General features: G+C 40.6%; 1 protein-coding gene across 2 annotated transcripts; it reads left to right on the forward strand.

Moving 5' to 3' along the window:
• Positions 1–416: 416 nt before the first annotated feature.
• LOC103452822 (uncharacterized) lies at positions 417–17,801 on the forward strand. Of its 2 annotated transcripts, none has more exons than XM_017337010.3 (24): positions 417–711; positions 1,462–1,831; positions 2,612–2,766; positions 3,162–3,401; positions 3,759–3,868; positions 3,963–4,040; positions 4,159–4,265; positions 4,796–4,890; positions 4,981–5,096; positions 10,974–11,077; positions 11,157–11,234; positions 11,368–11,446; positions 11,599–11,767; positions 11,956–12,026; positions 12,617–12,697; positions 12,780–12,850; positions 13,207–13,303; positions 13,420–13,479; positions 13,627–13,681; positions 13,767–14,164; positions 14,253–16,064; positions 16,358–16,930; positions 17,055–17,113; positions 17,229–17,801. In XM_017337010.3, the coding sequence occupies exons 2-24, from the start codon at positions 1,476–1,478 to the stop codon at positions 17,443–17,445; spliced, it is 5,181 nt and encodes a 1,726-aa protein (XP_017192499.2). In that variant the 5' UTR covers positions 417–711; positions 1,462–1,475; the 3' UTR covers positions 17,446–17,801. The 2 variants fall into 2 exon arrangements, with proteins under 2 accessions (XP_017192499.2, XP_070667111.1); XM_070811010.1 differs by having other exon boundaries at positions 13,264–13,303.
• Positions 17,802–17,865: the final 64 nt, after the last annotated feature.

The following is a 17,865-nucleotide window of genomic DNA, read 5'->3' on the forward strand; positions in this document are numbered from 1 at the left end:
AATTTTTTATCATTGATATTCTTCAATTCATTTGACTTGATGTCGAAAAACTAAAAAATATGTGAAAAATGAAAATGAGAATGGGGATAACGCTGCTCAAAATTTATTCCACTAAACAAAGCCCAATGGACAACCGTAGAAAACTAGACGTTGTAATAGCGCAGATGATGCCCTAACCAAAACTTTTGAATTTTTCCTAAAAAAAAAAAAAACTAAAACTTTTGAATTAAATTTGAGCTGTGAAAGTACGATAAACACAACGTAGAGAGGACCATACGACGCCGTTACACGTCGCAACGCATGCAAAAGTGTTTTTTGCTAGTTACCAAAAAAAAAAAAAATGTTTTTGCTTGACAAGTATCTGTACGGGAGAAGTAGAGGGGGCATAAAGGTCCAAAACGCTGCGTTTGGAGCCTGTTGTGGCTTCCTTATTCTTTCGGCTTCCTTCACCTCTTTCACAGAGAGAGTGGAAAATCCAAGCAAGTAAAAGCCCCAGAGCTCGCTCTAAGAATCTAAAAGAGCCCCTCTTTTGGCGCGTGTAACACACTCTCTGACATTCCCAATCTTCCCATTTCTTCCTTTTAATTCAAAGGAAAAAATTGAATTGATTTTTTATTATTTCCGGTTCTAAATTTCTGGTTTTCCCCCCTCTGGATTCTAAATTCTGGAAGCAGACGCCACTATAATCTACTGAAAGATGCCGTCTTGAAGGTACTCACAGAAAGATACTTTCTTTTTGGAATTTAATTATTTTCTGCCCTTTGGTATATGTATTTTTTCTTGCTCGGGGAATTTAGACAAGGGCTTTGTGTTATTGGGTTTTGTACAAATTGTGTTTTGCTTTGTTTGTCTGTGTGTTTGTATTGAATTGTATTGTAGTGCAACGGAATTGAATTTTTAGGGTTTTAATGGTTGTTACAGAGGAGTGCATTGTGGATTGTGGAATGTGAAGGGTTTTCATGAGTGTGGTAATGGTGTTTTGGGTTTCTTTGGATTGCCCATTTGGTTAAATCAATTGTATGACTCATTGAACTGGTGGTTTTGTTTTCCTAATGAGGTAATTTTAGTTGATTGTTTCAATTAGGTTCAATTTAGGAGTTTCTAATAGGTATTCCGATTATCTTGAATGTTATCTGATTTTTAGTGTTGCTCATATGGTGTTGGTGTGAATGTTAAAATGGTCGGGACTCGGTTTGCATTTTACCCTATGGTTTAGTTTAGGGTTTTGGAGTTTGAGACTTAAACAAGTGTTTGCTTACCTAGATGGTGTTTGTTGATGAGCTAATCTTAGTTTATTTTGGATTCCCACCGTCCAATCTGGTTTCCAACTTATGGATGCAGAGGAGTCCATGTTTGTGGTGTCTGGCACTGTTTCTGTAAAGAGCATGTTTTTCTAATTTTCATTGTCAAGTTACCACTGTGCCTTAATCTTCACTTACCTTCACTTACTTTTACTTGTAGGTTTTACGGGAGCTATGGCTCTTCAAAAATTTCCTTCTCGTGATGCACCTTCTGTTAGTATGAAACCTTTGAGCTTTCTCAGTAAGGTGCATGACAAGAATCAACCTGAGGATCTAGAGACAACTTATATAACTCATGCTAAGGAGCCTGATGCGGATATTGACATCAGAGAAGTGTATTTTCTTATCATGCATTTTCTGTCAGCTGGCCCATGCCATAGAACTTGTGGACAGTTGTGGAACGAACTTCTTGAACATCAACTTTTACCTAGAAGATATCATGCTTGGTATTCAAGGAAGGGTATGCACAGCGAGGATGAAAATGATGATGGGAAGTCATTTCCTTTAAATTACAATATGCTGGTGCACAGGTATGTAATTTGCCTTTTTATTTTATTTTTTATAAGTCGACCTTTATAATAGCCAGTTATTAGGTAACCTTCATTAGATTTCACTGCGTCTTGTGATACTCAATATTGTGTGGCATTAATTAATTACTTAGACAGACTTAGATCATAAAATGAAAAACAATAGCTATTTTTTTATCATGCTGTTCTAACTAAAAAAATGATAACATAGATATAACTCATAAAACAATTTTTTTTTCCTTTCATGAGTTGTTTTCTACTTGTTTTTGAGTTAATTACATAGAAGCATTTCTTCTTTATTGCTTCTTCTTCTTTTCTTTTTCTGAGAATAAACAGTGGGTATGATCTGGATTCTGGCCGGCACTGTTCAAGTTTGTATGCTGTTTTCTATATGGGCGACTCTTACATTATTTATTAATTTTTGAAACTTGATTAAATTTTTTTTTTCTTTTGGGATGGTTGGAGGGTGGTGTGATTGCTTACCTTAATCTACTTGTAGCTCTGTCATGACTTTTTGGGATCATGAGATATTATCCAGCAGCTGTAGTCTTTGTTTCATTCATCTCAATTCAAATGGACGTTTTGTAGATCTTAGTCTTTCTGGGGATCCTCTTTCTAAAACCCATGTAGGGCACACTTTTTATTTGCTGCTGCTTGTTCTGATAGTTCTGTTCCAAACTTTTTCACGCCAGTAAGCGTAGTCCTTGAAGGAAATAAGTATGATTGTATTATATTTGTTATTTTCCTATAATATCCTATTGATTCCCTTTCCTCGTCGTATAGGTATCCTCACATTGAAAATGACCATTTGGTAAAGCTTTTGAAGCAATTGATTTCAAGTGCAGCCCCACCATCAAGAGGTACGAGTGGTGGAAATGCTCCAAATGCAGCTGATGTACCTACTCTCTTGGGACGTGGTTCATTTTCGCTTCTGACCTGTAGGTGACATTTATTAAGCTTTAAATGCTTAATTCATATGCTTGTGATACCTTTAATTGTTGAAGTTATGATTTTTTCGTTATTGACCAATGTTTTCCTTATTCCAAATTTGTTTCTTGTGTGTGTATGTGTGTGTGTGTGTACTGTATACACACATACATATATAACTTGGTGTGTGAGTGTGTGTGTATGTATCTTAAACTTCATTTCAAGTTTTCATACTGTTATCATGTTCAATCATCTGTTGGGGGTTTGAAAACGTTGCCCTCTCTTTTTGGAAGTTCTTTCTGCAACATTTACATTTGTTTTACTGGTGATCATCCTCAATTTCCTTTCCTGTTCGAAAATGTGTTTCTTCAGTATATCTAAAAAGGAATACCTTCTCCTTTTTCAGATGAAAGGGATCAAATACACAATGAAATGAAACCCCCTCCTGCTCACATGCGTTGGCCTCACATGAAAGCTCATCAGGTTCAAGGGCTAAGGTTGAGAGAAATTGGGGGAGGTTTCACCCGACATCACCGTGCACCGTCTATTCGTGCTGCATCTTATGCCATTGCAAAGCCCTCAACCATGTTTGAGAAGATGCAATTTACCAAGAGGATAAGGGGCCATCGAAACTCTGTCTACTGTGGTATGTTTTCTCATTGTCAGAGTTTACTACTGTTAGGTAGACGTGGAAGTTCATTTTACAAATTCTTACTACTATTAGCAAAGAACCAAGTTACTTCAGTTCGCAAGGAAGCATAGGATTTTTTTTATACCTCTCTCTCTCTCTCTTGTTTGTATGCTTATGTAATTTTAGTATCTAGTTTCATCTAGGATTAAGAGAATTGATATATGAAAAGGAGACGGAAAGAATATATTAAAAATAAAGAGAGAATTATTGTAAGCTGTTGTCTGCTGTTTCACTCTACCAAGTTTGCAGTTTCACACCTTTAAAATGTGGTATATTTCTAATGGTGGTTTTATTTGGACATGAATGATGCAGCAACATTTGATTGCTCAGGCAGGTATGTTATTACCGGTTCAGACGATCGCCTAGTGAAGATCTGGTTAATGGAAACTGCATTTTGCTTAGCCAGCTGCCGTGGACATGAAGTAACTTGTTATTGGCCCCTCAAAGATATAGTTTTCCATTGTTGTCCCTCTATTTATACTCATTTTATCTATTTATACTCCTTTTATGATTAAGGGAGATATCACGGATCTGGCTGTGAGTTCCAATAATGCTTTGGTGGCATCCTCCTCAAATGACCATATGATTCGAGTAGTAAGATTCATCTGTTGCCAATATATAAGGATAATGTGTATTTTTGCTTTTTACTTTTTAGCTTTGACCTATGCTGGGAACTCAATGTTGACTTGCTTTAACTTTTCATGTTTACTAGTGGCGCTTGCCAGACGGACTGCCAATTTCAGTATTGCGAGGACATACTGCAGCTGTTACTGCCATTACATTTAATCCCAGGCCAGGCTCTATGTACCACCTTCTATCGTAAGGCCAATTCTCTCACTCTATTTAAATGAATTCATGTGGAGTGTCTAATTAGCTGTAAGTAGTTTACTCTTCTGTTCGACCTTGCTGATCCTTATGCAATTTGCAATGTAATGTTGATTATTCTTTTGTTTTTCACTGGTTATCATTTTGCGATGCTGATTTCAGCGACTTCTAAGTATGGAAACAATTTGTTATTGAAAACTTTTGCTACTAAAACTATTTTTTTGAATGCGAGAGATCTTTAGGGATGTGAAAGAAGAAAAATGGAAATGGAGGATAGTTGAATTCGATAAGTAAGAGGATGATTTTAGGAGGGGAAATATCAAAGATTAGAATAAGATTTGAGGTAATAGTTTGTAGAGGAAAACCTATTTGGAGACAGAAAGCCATGGGCTAAGGAAGGAAAGATTGTTAATCTTGTATTTTGTTAGCTTGCAACATGTTTTTGGTGGGGACCATTGTTATTATATATTCTTAAGTCTTTCTATTTATTAATTAACCTTGTGCTGTTCTTTTGTCATTTGCAGTTCATCTGATGATGGAACATGTAGGATATGGGATGCCAGGAGTTCTCAAGTGAGTCCAAGGATATACATTCCAAGACCTTCAGATGCTGTAGTTGGTCAGTGGTTTCTCTAGTGCAGCTAAGTTCAATGAACTTATTGACTGGTGAAGGAGAACTTAGTGTGGTCGTATAATTGTTTGACTGCAGGGAGAAACAGTGGTCCATCTTCAAGCACTGTCACACAGGACCATCATATCTTCTGTTGTGCATTCAATGCTAATGGAACAGTCTTTGTCACCGGTAGCTCGGACACTCTTGCAAGGGTATATAAAACCTTCATGTTCCTTGTTATTATTTCTGCAGCCTTACTTTTGCTTCAGTAAAATGAATTTTCTGCCTCTAAAGAGTAATGAATAAACTCATGACTTGTATCTTAAATAGTTTTCAGTTCAAATATAAATGAGGGAAAAAAATCATTTATATATTTCTACTAAAGAAATACCAAAGAGCGACCGTTTTCGTTATCTAGGATCTATCTTGCAAAAGAACGGAGAATTAGATGGAGATCTCAACCACAGAATACAAGCTGGATGGATGAAGTGGAAGAGTGCATCCGGCGTGTTGTGTGACCGCCGTATGCCACTGAAGCTCAAGGGAAAATTTTATAGGACGGCAATAAGGCCGGCGATGCTGTATGGCACAGAATGTTGGGCGGTGAAACATCAACACGTACACAAAATGGGTGTAGCGGAGATGAGGATGCTTCGTTGGATGTGTGGGCACACGAGAAAGGATAAGATTAGGAATGAGGATATCCGGGGTAAAGTAGGAGTAGCCGAAATTGAAGGAAAGATGAGAGAAAATCGGTTACGGTGGTTTGGACATGTGCAAAGAAGGCCTACTGACGCTCCGATTAGAAGATGCGACTATGGGACAGAGGTTCAGGGCCGAAGGGGTAGAGGAAGACCTAGGAAAACTTTGGAAGAGACTCTAAGAAAAGACTTAGAGTACTTGGATCTAACGAAGGACATGACTCAGGATCGAGCACAATGGCGTTCTAAGATTCATATAGCCGATCCCACTCAGTGACTTGGATTTTCCAAGTCTCCAACCGAGAAGTTTTCCTCACTCGGGAAATTAAGGGAACACTACCCCAACCTACATGCTCCACTCAGAAAGCTTCAACATACAAGCTTCAACAAAAGAAAATTCAAAGAACTTAGCGAAGAAGGCTTTGGTGTATTTAACACAATACGTTGAAATGAAGGAAAGCTTATTTATTGATATCCCCGATAAGCTACAAATATGTACATATACATGAGTCAAAATAAACACACAAGAGGGAGCCTTCACAAAGGTTGCTTAGGAGAAGTCTCAGCAGTCGGTAGAGCCCCAGAAAGAGAAGGCACCGGAGGGGGATCATTTGGAGCCTCAGTACTGGACAGAACCCTGGAAGGAGGAGGCATCAGAGGTTGATCATTCGGAGCTTCATTACGTGGTACAGCCCCAGAAGACGAAGGCAATAAATGCCTTTGGAACAAACCCACAAATCTCTGATGATCAAGTAAAACCTGACCATCAGTTTCCTTCATCTGGTCAAGCTTCCTCTTCATGTTTGTAGCATAGTCATGTGCGAGCCGGTGCAACTGTTTATTCTCATGCTTGAGCCCTCTAATCTCCTGTTTGAGACTCATCACTTCAGCCGCCAATGATTCAACTTGGCGGGTTCGAGCAAATAGGCGTTGGGCCATATTAGACACAGAACCTGCACACTGAACAGTGAGAGCCAGCGAATCCTTAACAGCTAACTCATCAGACCGTTTGGAAAGTAGTCTGTTATCTTTGGGAGTGAGAAGGTTCCTGGCCACCACCGCAGCGGTCATATCATTCTTCATCACGGAATCCCCAACGGTAAGAGGACCAGTAGGGGAGACGAAGGATGGGCGCCATATGTTGTCTGGAGAAGGCGGGGCTGCCTCTTCAACAAGGTTCAAGTCAAAACGACGGTCGGAGGGGCCAGACATTTTCAAAGGTGTTGAAGAGAGAAGAGGTCGGACAAATCAAGATCTTAGAAGTGCAAGAATGAAGCTTCTACTAGTGGAGATTCAAGTGTGCTTTGGAACTTAATGCCAGCCCCTATAAAAATCTGCACTCGACGGAGCTTCAGAAATCGAAGAGGCGCCTGCTCAGAAATCGAAGAGGCGTTTGCTTTCTCAAAAGCTGGGCTGCTTAGAGATCACGAGGGTTGATCTCAGAAATCGAAGAGGCGTTTGCTTTCTCAAAAGTTGGGCTGCTCAAAGACCACGAAGGCCGATCTCAGAAATCGACGAGCCGCTCGCTTTCTCAAAAGCTGGGCTCCCCAGAGACCACGAGGGCCGATCTCAGAAATCGAAGAGGCACCTACTTTTCCAGCCTTGTCAGCACCTGTCACACGCACACTCAGCTTTGCGGAAATTATGGGCATTCTGTCGAAGACTTCTGGGGAAGTAGAAAACACATGAATCTTACTGTTCAATCACCCACTTCCCACACGCAACAATAGCTCATGGGTACCACAGATAACTTTGCCAAAGTTCTCTGCCAAAGTTGAGCACGTGAAGCTTGCAGCTCCCACTACATCGCTCTGACCAAGAAGGGTAAAAGAATAGCAAAAAAACAGCACTAACAAAGTTTAGACCCATAAATTTTGAAGGTCTAGCTACCATATTATTACCCACAAGGGTAAAGGAACAGTACCACTGCTGGATAATTGGAAAGTCCCTGTGTGTCAACCTCTGTGCTTCGTGGCAAGGTAGACTAGCAAACATGTCCAACCTTTACTCACATTCGAGAAAACACTCCCAATAAGATTGCTTGCTCCAAAATCGAAGAGGCACCGTCCTCCGAATCTCGAGAGCCAGACTCCCAACATGACTACTTTCTTAAAAATCGAAGAGAGGGTAAAGGAACAGTACCATTGCTGGATAATTGGAAAGTCCCTGTGTGTCAACCTCTGTGCTTCGTGGCAAGGTAGACTAGCAAACATGCCCAACCTTTACTCACATTCGAGAAAACACTCCCAACAAGATTGCTTGCTCCAAAATCGAAGAGGCACCGCCCTCCGAATCTCGAGAGCCAGACTCCCAACATGATTACTTTCTCAAAAATCGAAGAGACACTGCTCTCCGAATCTTCGAGAGCCAGACCCCCAGCATGATTGCTTTCTCAAAAATCGATGAGGCATCGTTCTCCGAATCAATCGAAGAGGTGCTCGCTTTCTCAAAAGCTGGGCTGCTCAGAGACCACGAGGGCCGATCTCAGAAATCGAAGAGGCACCTACTATTCTAGCCTTGTCAGCACCTGTCACACGCACACTCAGCTTTGCAGAAATTATGGGCATTCTGTCGAAGACTTCTGGTGAAGTAGAAAGCACATGAATCTTACTGTTCAATCACCCACTTCCCACACGCAACAATAGCTCATGGGTACCACAGATAACTTTGCCAAAGTTCTCTGCCAAAGTTGAGCACGTGAAGCTTGCAGCTCCCACTACATCGCTCTGACCAAGAAAGGTAAAAGAATAGCAAAGAAACAGCACTAACAAAGTTTAGACACATAAATTTTGAAGGTCTAGCTACCATATTATTACCCACAAGGGTAAAGGAACAGTACCATTGCTGGATAATTGGAAAGTTCCTGTGTGTCAACCTCTGTGCTTCGTGGCAAGGTAGACTAGCAAACATGCCCAACCTTTACTCACATTCGAGAAAACACTCCCAACAAGATTACTTGCTCCAAAATCGAAGAGGCATCGTCCTTCGAATCTCGAGAGCCAGACTCCCAACATGACTACTTTCTCAAAAGCGAAGAGAGGGTAAAGGAACAGTACCATTGCTAGATAATTGGAAAGTCCCTGTGTGTCAACCTTTGTGCTTCGGGGCAAGGTAGACTAGCAAACATGCCCAACCTTTACTCACATTCGAGACAACACTCCCAACAGGATTGCTTGCTCCAAAATCGAAGAGGCACCGCCTTCCGAATCTCGAGAGCCAGACTCCCAACATGATTACTTCCTCAAAAATCGAAGAGACACTGCTCTCCGAATCTCGAGAGCCAGACCCCCAGCATGATTGCTTTCTCAAAAATCGAAGAGGCATCGTTCTCCGAATCTCGAGAGCCAGATACCACAGACCACTTTTTCAAAGTGCTCTGACAGAGTTAAAACATGTGAAACTGGCAGCTCCCACTACCGTGCTATGACCAAGCAGGGTAAATGAATAGCATTACTACTTGTTGTTAGGGAGATTCCTATATATGTCGACCTCCATCCCCAACGGACAGGCATACCTGCAAAAATGCTCAACCCTTCATCATATCTGAGAGGGCACTCCCAACGAAGCCTTTCGAAATATTCAGCTTTCTTTCCCCCCGATAATACCTCTGCAAACAAGCTATACTAGAGCAAGAATATCTCATATCATCAGGGTTAAAAGCAAGAGTATCCCATATCATGCTTTTTCCCTGTCTTTTCCTTTGGCCTTGTTTTTACCTGCAAGACAAGGAGAAAGAGAGCAATCAGTCAGCACTTGGAATCAAGCTTCCAGCCAGGAACTGACTGCCTGGAACCCCTTACCTGATTACTTACCTGGCATTGCTCTCGAGTACTCATCTTCAACATCTTATGTTTCCAGGGAAGATTCCGCATCTGCTTGAGGAACAGATAGGGCAAGTGCGAAGGATACAAGGAAGCATGTGGAGACAAGCGTAACAGCACATGTGCCGATACATCCATTACTCTGTCAAAAGCAAAAGTATCCCATATCAGCAGGGTGGAACGTACTCTAGATTTGATGGACTTGTTTTGACCCTCAAATTCTTCAGTCGGCCTTATACTCTGGAGGAAACCAGAAAACCCTCCAGCTCAGTTCAAGAATAAGCCTGTGGAAAGTTACTTCTTCAAAAGCAAAAGTATCTCATATCATCTCTTCTCATTTTTCTTCTCTTTATCCTTCATGCTGCTGCAAGATGGGGAGAAGGTGAACAATCAGTCGGAGCTCTGATTGCTTACCTTGTCTGTCACCTCTTTCAGCAGACCCCCTAGCTCGGCGACTTGGGGGACTCCTACTACATGGTTTGTATCGCGCTTGACCAAGCTTGAAACTACAAGTAAGCTTCAAGTGAAATTGATACATTACCTTGTGCATCTCCACCAGTTAAAGATACCACCCCTGGATGGAGGAAGAGTACTTCCAGAGAAGATGCCACATCTACCTATGAGACAGATAAGGCAAGTCAAGACGACACCACACTCCGATACTTAGAAGTTTCGTGATTACGAGATCATTCTCCCACAATATTTCCTAATGTCATTTGTACTAAATCATTCACTTGTACTCATTAAAGGAGAGCTTGAACCCATGTACTTGTGTAAACCCTTCACAATTAATGAGAACTCTTCTATTCCGTGGACGTAGCCAATCTGGGTGAACCACGTACATCTTGTGTTTGCTTTCCTATCTCTATCCATTTATATACTTATCCACACTAATGACCGGAGCAATCTAGCGAAGATCACAAAAAGCGACCGTTTTCGCTACCTAGGATCTATCTTGCAAGAGAACGGAGAATTAGATGGAGATCTCAACCATAGAATACGAGCTGGATGGATGAAGTGTAAGAGTGCATCCGGCGTGTTGTGTGACCGTCGTAGGCCACTGAAGCTCAAGGGAAAATTTTATAGGACGGTAATAAGGCCAGCGATGTTGTATGGCACAGAATGTTGGGCGGTGAAGCATCAACACGTACACAAAATGGGTGTAGCGGAGATGAGGATGCTTTGTGGGATGTGTGGGCACACGAGAAAGGATAAGATAGGGAATGAGGATATCCGAGGTAAAGTAGGAGTAGCCGAAATTGTAGGAAAGATGAGAGAAAATCGGCTCCGGTGATTTGGACATGTGCAAAGAAGGCCGACTGACGCTCCGGTTCGAAGATGTGACTACGGGACAGAGGTTCAGGGCCGAAGGGGTAGAGGAAGACCTAGGAAAACTTTGGAAGAGACTCTAAGAAAAGACTTAGAGTACTTAGATCTAACGGAGGACATGACACAAAACCGAGCGCAATGGCGTTCTAGGATTCATATAGCCGACCCCACTTAGTGGGAAAAGGCTTTGTTGTTGTTGTTGTTGTATATATTTCTACTAAGAGCTTGCTGGTTGTAGGTGTGGACTGCTTCTAAGCCAGGCTCGGATGAGTCGGACCAACCAAATCATGAGATTGATGTTTTATCTGGCCATGAGAATGATGTCAATTATGTACAATTTAGGTTAGTTTGTGCTGAAATTTTGCTGACAACATATATATCAATCTTTGCATGCTGATTTATGTTGCTTCATACACTGCAGTGGTTGTGCTGGAGTATCTAGATTTATGGTAGCTGACACCTCAAAGGAAGAGAACACTCCCAAATTTAAAAATTCATGGTTTGTTTCTCCTCTCCTTGTGATTGTCATGTTAATTTTTCTCCTCTCTGTGCACTTATATCTGTCTATTCTACACTTTTCCTTTTGGGATTAGGTTCACTACCAGTAGTACATGATCTACTTTATTTGCCAGGTTCAATCATGACAATATAGTCACTTGTTCTCGCGATGGGAGTGCGATTATCTGGATTCCCAGATCACGAAGATCACATGTAAGTTTTAGCAAAGATAACTTATAACTTCCCTTCTAGCCTGCCCTTTTTCTCAGTAAGCTTTTCTAATGAAACAGTTGTATCCACCATCTTTTGAATTTTTCGCTTTAAATAGGAAAAAAAAAATATGTATAGCTAATTTCATACTCCAGGGAAAAGCTGGTCGTTGGACACGGGCATATCATTTGAAAGTCCCACCTCCACCAATGCCGCCTCAGCCTTCCCGAGGAGGCCCTCGCCAGAGGATTCTTCCAACTCCTCGTGGTGTTAATATGATTACCTGGAGTCTTGACAATCGCTTTGTCCTTGCTGCTATCATGGGTAATTTGTTTGTTGTTTCTCATGTACAGTTTATGTATTAGAATTTCATTTCTATGCATCATAGTAATTGTCAAATGCCTTTGCATACAGTAAAGAAACCTAGGTCTTGCAACCTTTCACGGACTAGGATTAAGTTGAAGGCCTTAAATTCTGTAATTTAACATTTCAAAATTCTTCTTGTAATGCAGATTGCAGAATATGTGTGTGGAATGCTTCTGATGGTAGCTTGGTGCATTCACTGACAGGTCATACTGAATCTGTATGTGGCTCAATCTTTTCGTTATTGATTATCCTTTTTTTTCCTTAATTCTCCTTTCGAGAATTTTATTATTTGATCTTGCAAAGAGAAGTATGGTGAAGAGACTGAGTTAAGTAGCGTGTGCCTCCAGAAGTGGAAAAAATATATCTTACTGAACACTTTTCGGGTAGCTTATCATTTTTTTATTAGAAAAACATGACACTGCATTATTGTGGAAACTTTCTTTGGTGTGTAGACAGTCAGATGTTGGTTAGGTCATTGCTTTGCTTGATCTTTTCAATTGGTTGCCATAGTCGTCCTTCTTTATCTATTGCTGCCTTATCTACAATGTCTTAGTGCTGTACAGAAATGGGGCCCTTTTGATTCTTTTGATCATTCATATATCATGTGCTAGTCTACCTACAAATTGCTTTTGCTGTTTATGTTTTCCCAATATCCTGATTTAGTGTTCTAGTCTTCTAGCTATCACGTTCCATTTCCTTTTGTTGATTTATTGTCTGTCGTATTGCTTCAGAAAGTCTAGGTATTGCAACCTTTCACGAACAAGTGAAACTTAAATCTCTGACAGTATTCACTTCTGTTATTGATAGACATATGTGCTGGATGTTCATCCTTTCAACCCCAGGATAGCAATGAGTGCTGGCTATGATGGAAAAACAATTGTCTGGGATGTGAGTTTCCAGTTTCCATATTTTTCTTCCAATTATTTTTATGTTCTATGGTTTTGAATGCTTTGTTGACTTGCGATTTCAGATATGGGAAGGCATACCTATCCGGACATTTGAAACTTCCCACTACAAATTGGTAGATGGAAAGTTCTCACCGTAAGTGAACAATAAGAACTCTCCATTTTGAAAGCTTTTTTTCTATACCTGTCGTATTGTCGTTAAATTTTCTTTATTCTTTATCTAATTATAACCGTATGAAACCCTGTTTCATTGGTGTTCAAATTGGCTATTTATATGGTACTTTATGCCCTAGCTTTCCATGATTCTATGTAGCTTTAACCCTAGCTTTCCATGATTAGTTATTTTTGCTTCTCTTTTGCATGGCAGATCTTATCTGTTGGTATCCGCGCACCCCATTTCTCTCTTTTCTTTTTGGCTACTATTTGTGAAATATACTTTGCTTTCCGAACTGCTTTCTGGTAGTTACAAATGGTTTTTTCTTTGTAATATAGGGATGGGACATCAATTATTCTCTCTGATGATGTTGGCCAATTGTATATATTGGACAGTGGCCAAGGGGAGTCCCAAGATGATGCACAATATGATCAGGTATGCTTTTTCCCTTCAATTTTTCTAGCAAAATCCAAATATATGCCTTTAGTTTGGTTGGATTTTATTTTTACACTTTTTTCAAGTTGTAATTAATTGTGCGTACACTTTGACAGTTTTTTCTTGGTGATTATCGCCCACTCATTCACGATAGTTTTGGAAATGTTCTTGACCAGGTTAGTTGGCCATTTGCACTATTGTTTGTAATCTACCTACCATAACTTAATTCTGAATGTATTTTCAATGCTCTTATGTTGGATGTGTATTATAATTATTGCATGATGTGGCCACTTAGTTTGAAATATTCACAACATTTGATTCAGGAAACTCAGCTTCCAGCATACCGGCGGAATATGCAAGATCTACTTTGTGATTCAGGTTTCTCTCTACTCCTTTTCCTGTACGGAATTATTGTCTTCTGGAAATTTATTTTCTCAAGCATTGGTTTATGGTGGAACCCTAGGCATGATACCGTATGAAGAACCCTACCAGACTGCATACCAGAAGCGGCGGTTAGGAGCTCTGGGTGCTGAGTGGCGTCCTTCCTCTCTAAGACTTGCTGTTGGGCCTGACTTCAGTCTAGATCCGGATTACCAAATGTTGCCTTTGGCAGACTTGGATATATTGACTGAGCCTCTGCCAGAGTTTTTAGATGCAATGGATTGGGAACCAGAAAATGGAATACGTAGTGATGATACGGATTCAGAGTACCATATTACTGAAGATTATTCTACTGGAGGGGAGCAAGGAAGTTTAAGTTCAAATCCCTCTATCGATCCAGAGTGCAGTGAAGAAAGTGAGGATGAGGATGCTGAAATGGATGGACTTCGAAGATCAAAAAGGAAAAAACAAAAGGCTGACGTAAGTACTTTTTCAGTAACAAATTATATTTCAGAATTTGGTTAGGACCTGCCTGAATGTTTCTCTTTTCTGTCTTCTGTTTCCTCAGAACGAAGTCGTGACTTCCTCTGGTAGGTGTGTCAAAAGAAGGAATTTGGATGAGTGTGCTGCCAATTCATCCAGAAGTAACAGAGCAAGGAAATCAAGACATGGACGAAAAGCTTCAAGAAAGAAATGTTCCTCATCATTGAGACCTCAAAGAGCTGCTGCACGTAATGCTCTTAGTCTATTTTCTAAGATTACTGGAAGATCTGCAGATGGAGAAGATGAAGATGGATCGGAAGATGATATGTCAGGAAGTGAATCCCCACTTCAAGATTCCAACATTGAGAGTGATGAATCTGATAAACAATATCAGCAAGGCAAGCATTCAAAAGGAAAAGAGGTTTTACTCGATGAGTCTGAAGACATGGTTAAACCTATTGAAGAGTTTCCGGTAAATACGGGGAGCAGGAGGAGATTGGTGCTTAAATTACCAAGACAGGAGTCAAATAAGCTTGTGTCTAGAGAAAGCACAGTAAATAATCGTAGTAATGAGGATGATTTGGTTGACCAATCATATAGAGTACCTCAAGAAGCAAATGAGAATAATACAAGTCCTCAGGATCCAATGTCCTCCCCAGGTGACGAAAAATGCAGCAAATTTGAAACAGCAGTGAGTGGGCAGTCACAGAGAGTAGAAAATCATTTAAATTTCAAAGGGAGAATTAGTTGGGGAGGGTCCAGAGCACGAACAGCAAAGCGCCAGAGATCAGGAGAATTCATGTCATTGGACGCACTTGCCAGAGCCAGTGCAGTTGTTGGTCACAATGAAAAAGACTACACAAAACCTGAAAATGATTCTCCTTATTCAGAAAGCCAAAGGTTCAGGGATAAGATGGACACAGTGGCTATAGGGAATGAGAAAACCACTAGGGCTAGTACCTCCGATGGCCTTAATTGTGAAGTCAATGTTAAAGAGCATTCAGATTTTAGTGAATGCAAGGATCATGATCAATTGCCTAAATCTGTTCACATGGCTCCTTGGGATGCAAGCACTTCCTCTTGCCTTGATAAGGATGGGACTGGTTTCTCTTTCAAACAAAATGAGAAGTTCATACCTGTCTCAACGAAATTGAGGTCGAGGAGGATTTCAAGGGATCCTAGTCCTTGCAAACATGAAATTAACTCTGTGGTAGAGAACATGGAAAATGATAGGACGATGGAACAGGGTCCAGTTGTGCCAGAGGATGATGGAACCCATAAATTTATTCCAGATCATAGATATGATGGTTCACGAGAATCAGACAATCAATCTGATAAGAATGTTATTGCTAGCACACATGAATCTGTCGAATCCAGTTTACAGAAAAACAAAATGTTCAGTGCTGTTTATAGAAGGGTGAAACCACATAGGGGTAGAAGTAACTTAGAAGGTGATAGTGGTGTCAACGGAGAAGGCTGTTCATATACTTCAAATACAAGCAACCACAATATCATTGCTGGAGACATTCAGGATGACACAACTGATGGAGGATGCAAGACACGGTCCATGGGGTTCAAGGCATCTGCATGTGATCCAAGTAGTCCAGATCATGATCCTAAGTTGGCGGAAGGACATGAGCCAGGTTATACATTGAACCGGAAAAGTTCCATGGATAAGTTTCAACTTGGGAATGAAGAACGGGGATCAAGTTCAAGGACGAAAGTTGGTTTGAGGTCTACTAGAAACAGGAGAAGCAGTTATCTCGACATGAGTCCAATGGATAAAAGGAAGCCGCATCAGTCAGGAAAGAAAGTATCATGGTTAATGTTGTCAGCGCATGAGGAGAGCTCAAGATATATCCCCCAGTTAGGGGACAAAGTTGTTTATCTGAGACAGGTTTCTCTATATCTTTCTGCTGCCTTTTTTATTTCTTCCTTTGGGCGGGAGGAGGGTGGAGCTTGTACCTTGGCAACACAAAATGGTATCCCTAAGTGACCCATTGGTCGCACAAGTTACATAAACAGCTTTTCTTGAAATTGGGTTAGAGCTGTGTATGTTTGCCCTCCCCCAGCCCCGCACTGTCCCATGCTTGTGCACTGGGCTCCCCTTTCTTGTTTTGGTTTTGTCATATGAATGTCGATAGTATCATTTACTTTGGTAACCTCCTTTTCTTTTTCCTTTCTTACCAGGGGCATCAGGAGTATTTCGATCTGGGTGGATTGAGAGAAAACCCACCGTGGAGGTTTATAAAGGGGAGAATAAGAGCGGTCGAATTTTGCAATGTTCAAGAGCTTGAGTATTCTTCACGTGCAGGGTCTGGGGATAGCTGCTGTAAATTGACGATTCAATTTGTAGATCCTTCTTCTGATGTGTATGGTAAATCTTTTAAGATGACTCTGCCGGAAGTTACTGGTTTCCCAGACTTCATTGTTGAAAGAACTCGCTTCGACTCTTCCATGGAGAGAAATTGGTCATGTAGGGATCATTGCAAAGTCTGGTGGAAAAATGAGGGCGAGGATGACGGTAAGTGGTGGCATGGCAGGGTTAAGTCTAAACAGTTTAAATCGTTGGAGTTCCCAGACAGTCCTTGGGAGATGTACACTGTTCAGTACAAGAGTGATCCTAGTGATGTACAACTACATAGTCCTTGGGAGCTTTTTGATGAAATTACTCAATGGGAGCCGCCTCACATTGATGATAAAAGCAAAAAGAAGCTGCATTCGGCCTTTGCCAAACTAGAGCGATCAGCCGGAAGTCGTCAGGTATTAAGGAGAAAATACCTTTTACTTTTAATAACTCAAAAACAAAATTTGGCCAATGGTCCCATCTAGCAAACTCTTTGAAGACTTACAAGGATTTTTCTCAATATTGTTGTGTACAATTCAGGATCCTTTTGGGGTTGACAAACTGATGCAACTTCAACAGAAGCCAAAGTTTACGAACTGGTATGTCTTCGTTATTCTTATAGCGTTCCTCGAATGTATCATTGGATTTCCATATCGTGCATGCTCTGTCCGTCAAACTGTTGACATGTAGTCTTGTCTTGTGGAATTCTCTCAGGTGTGTGGTTCCGATATCTCTTGATGTGATCCAGTCCAGGTTAGAGAACGACTACTATCGAAGCCTGGAAGCGCTGAAGCATGACTTTAAGGTCATGCTGGCAAATGCTGAAACCTATCTCGAGAGCAACGCGGTCAAACGCGCATCAGATAAAGAGCTTTTAGGGAAACTGAAATGCCTATCAGACTGGTTCACACAGACAATATCCTCCTTGTAGCTCCCATTGATTTGCAAAGAAGTTGAGTCACTAATGAGGTTGAAGAAGCCCATCTTGATTTTTACTTCAGCTTTTACCCCCTTCTATTCTTTCTTCCTGCGTTTTTTATTTTTATTTTTATTTTTATTTTTATATTTTTTTAGGTATTTGACCATTATATCCTCGAGGATTTTACCATTGTACCATTGCTTCAATTTTGGAAATGGGTTAATCCTTTGGGGTATTCTGTTTAGAAGGGAATTAGAGATCTGCTTGTGTAATTTTTTTTTACCAGGGAATTCATTCTTGTACAGCCATTCGGTTTTATTTAATCACTAATAACGAAAGGAAAAAAAAAAGTTTGATTTCCCACCCCATTTTTTTGGTCACTCTTGGTTTTCTCTAGATATACTTTGATTTATTTAAAAATGGGCGTGTGAA

The sequence above is a fragment of the Malus domestica genome, chromosome 13 (assembly GCF_042453785.1).
Source record: "Malus domestica chromosome 13, GDT2T_hap1".
In the NCBI taxonomy this organism is placed as follows: Eukaryota; Viridiplantae; Streptophyta; class Magnoliopsida; order Rosales; family Rosaceae; genus Malus; species Malus domestica.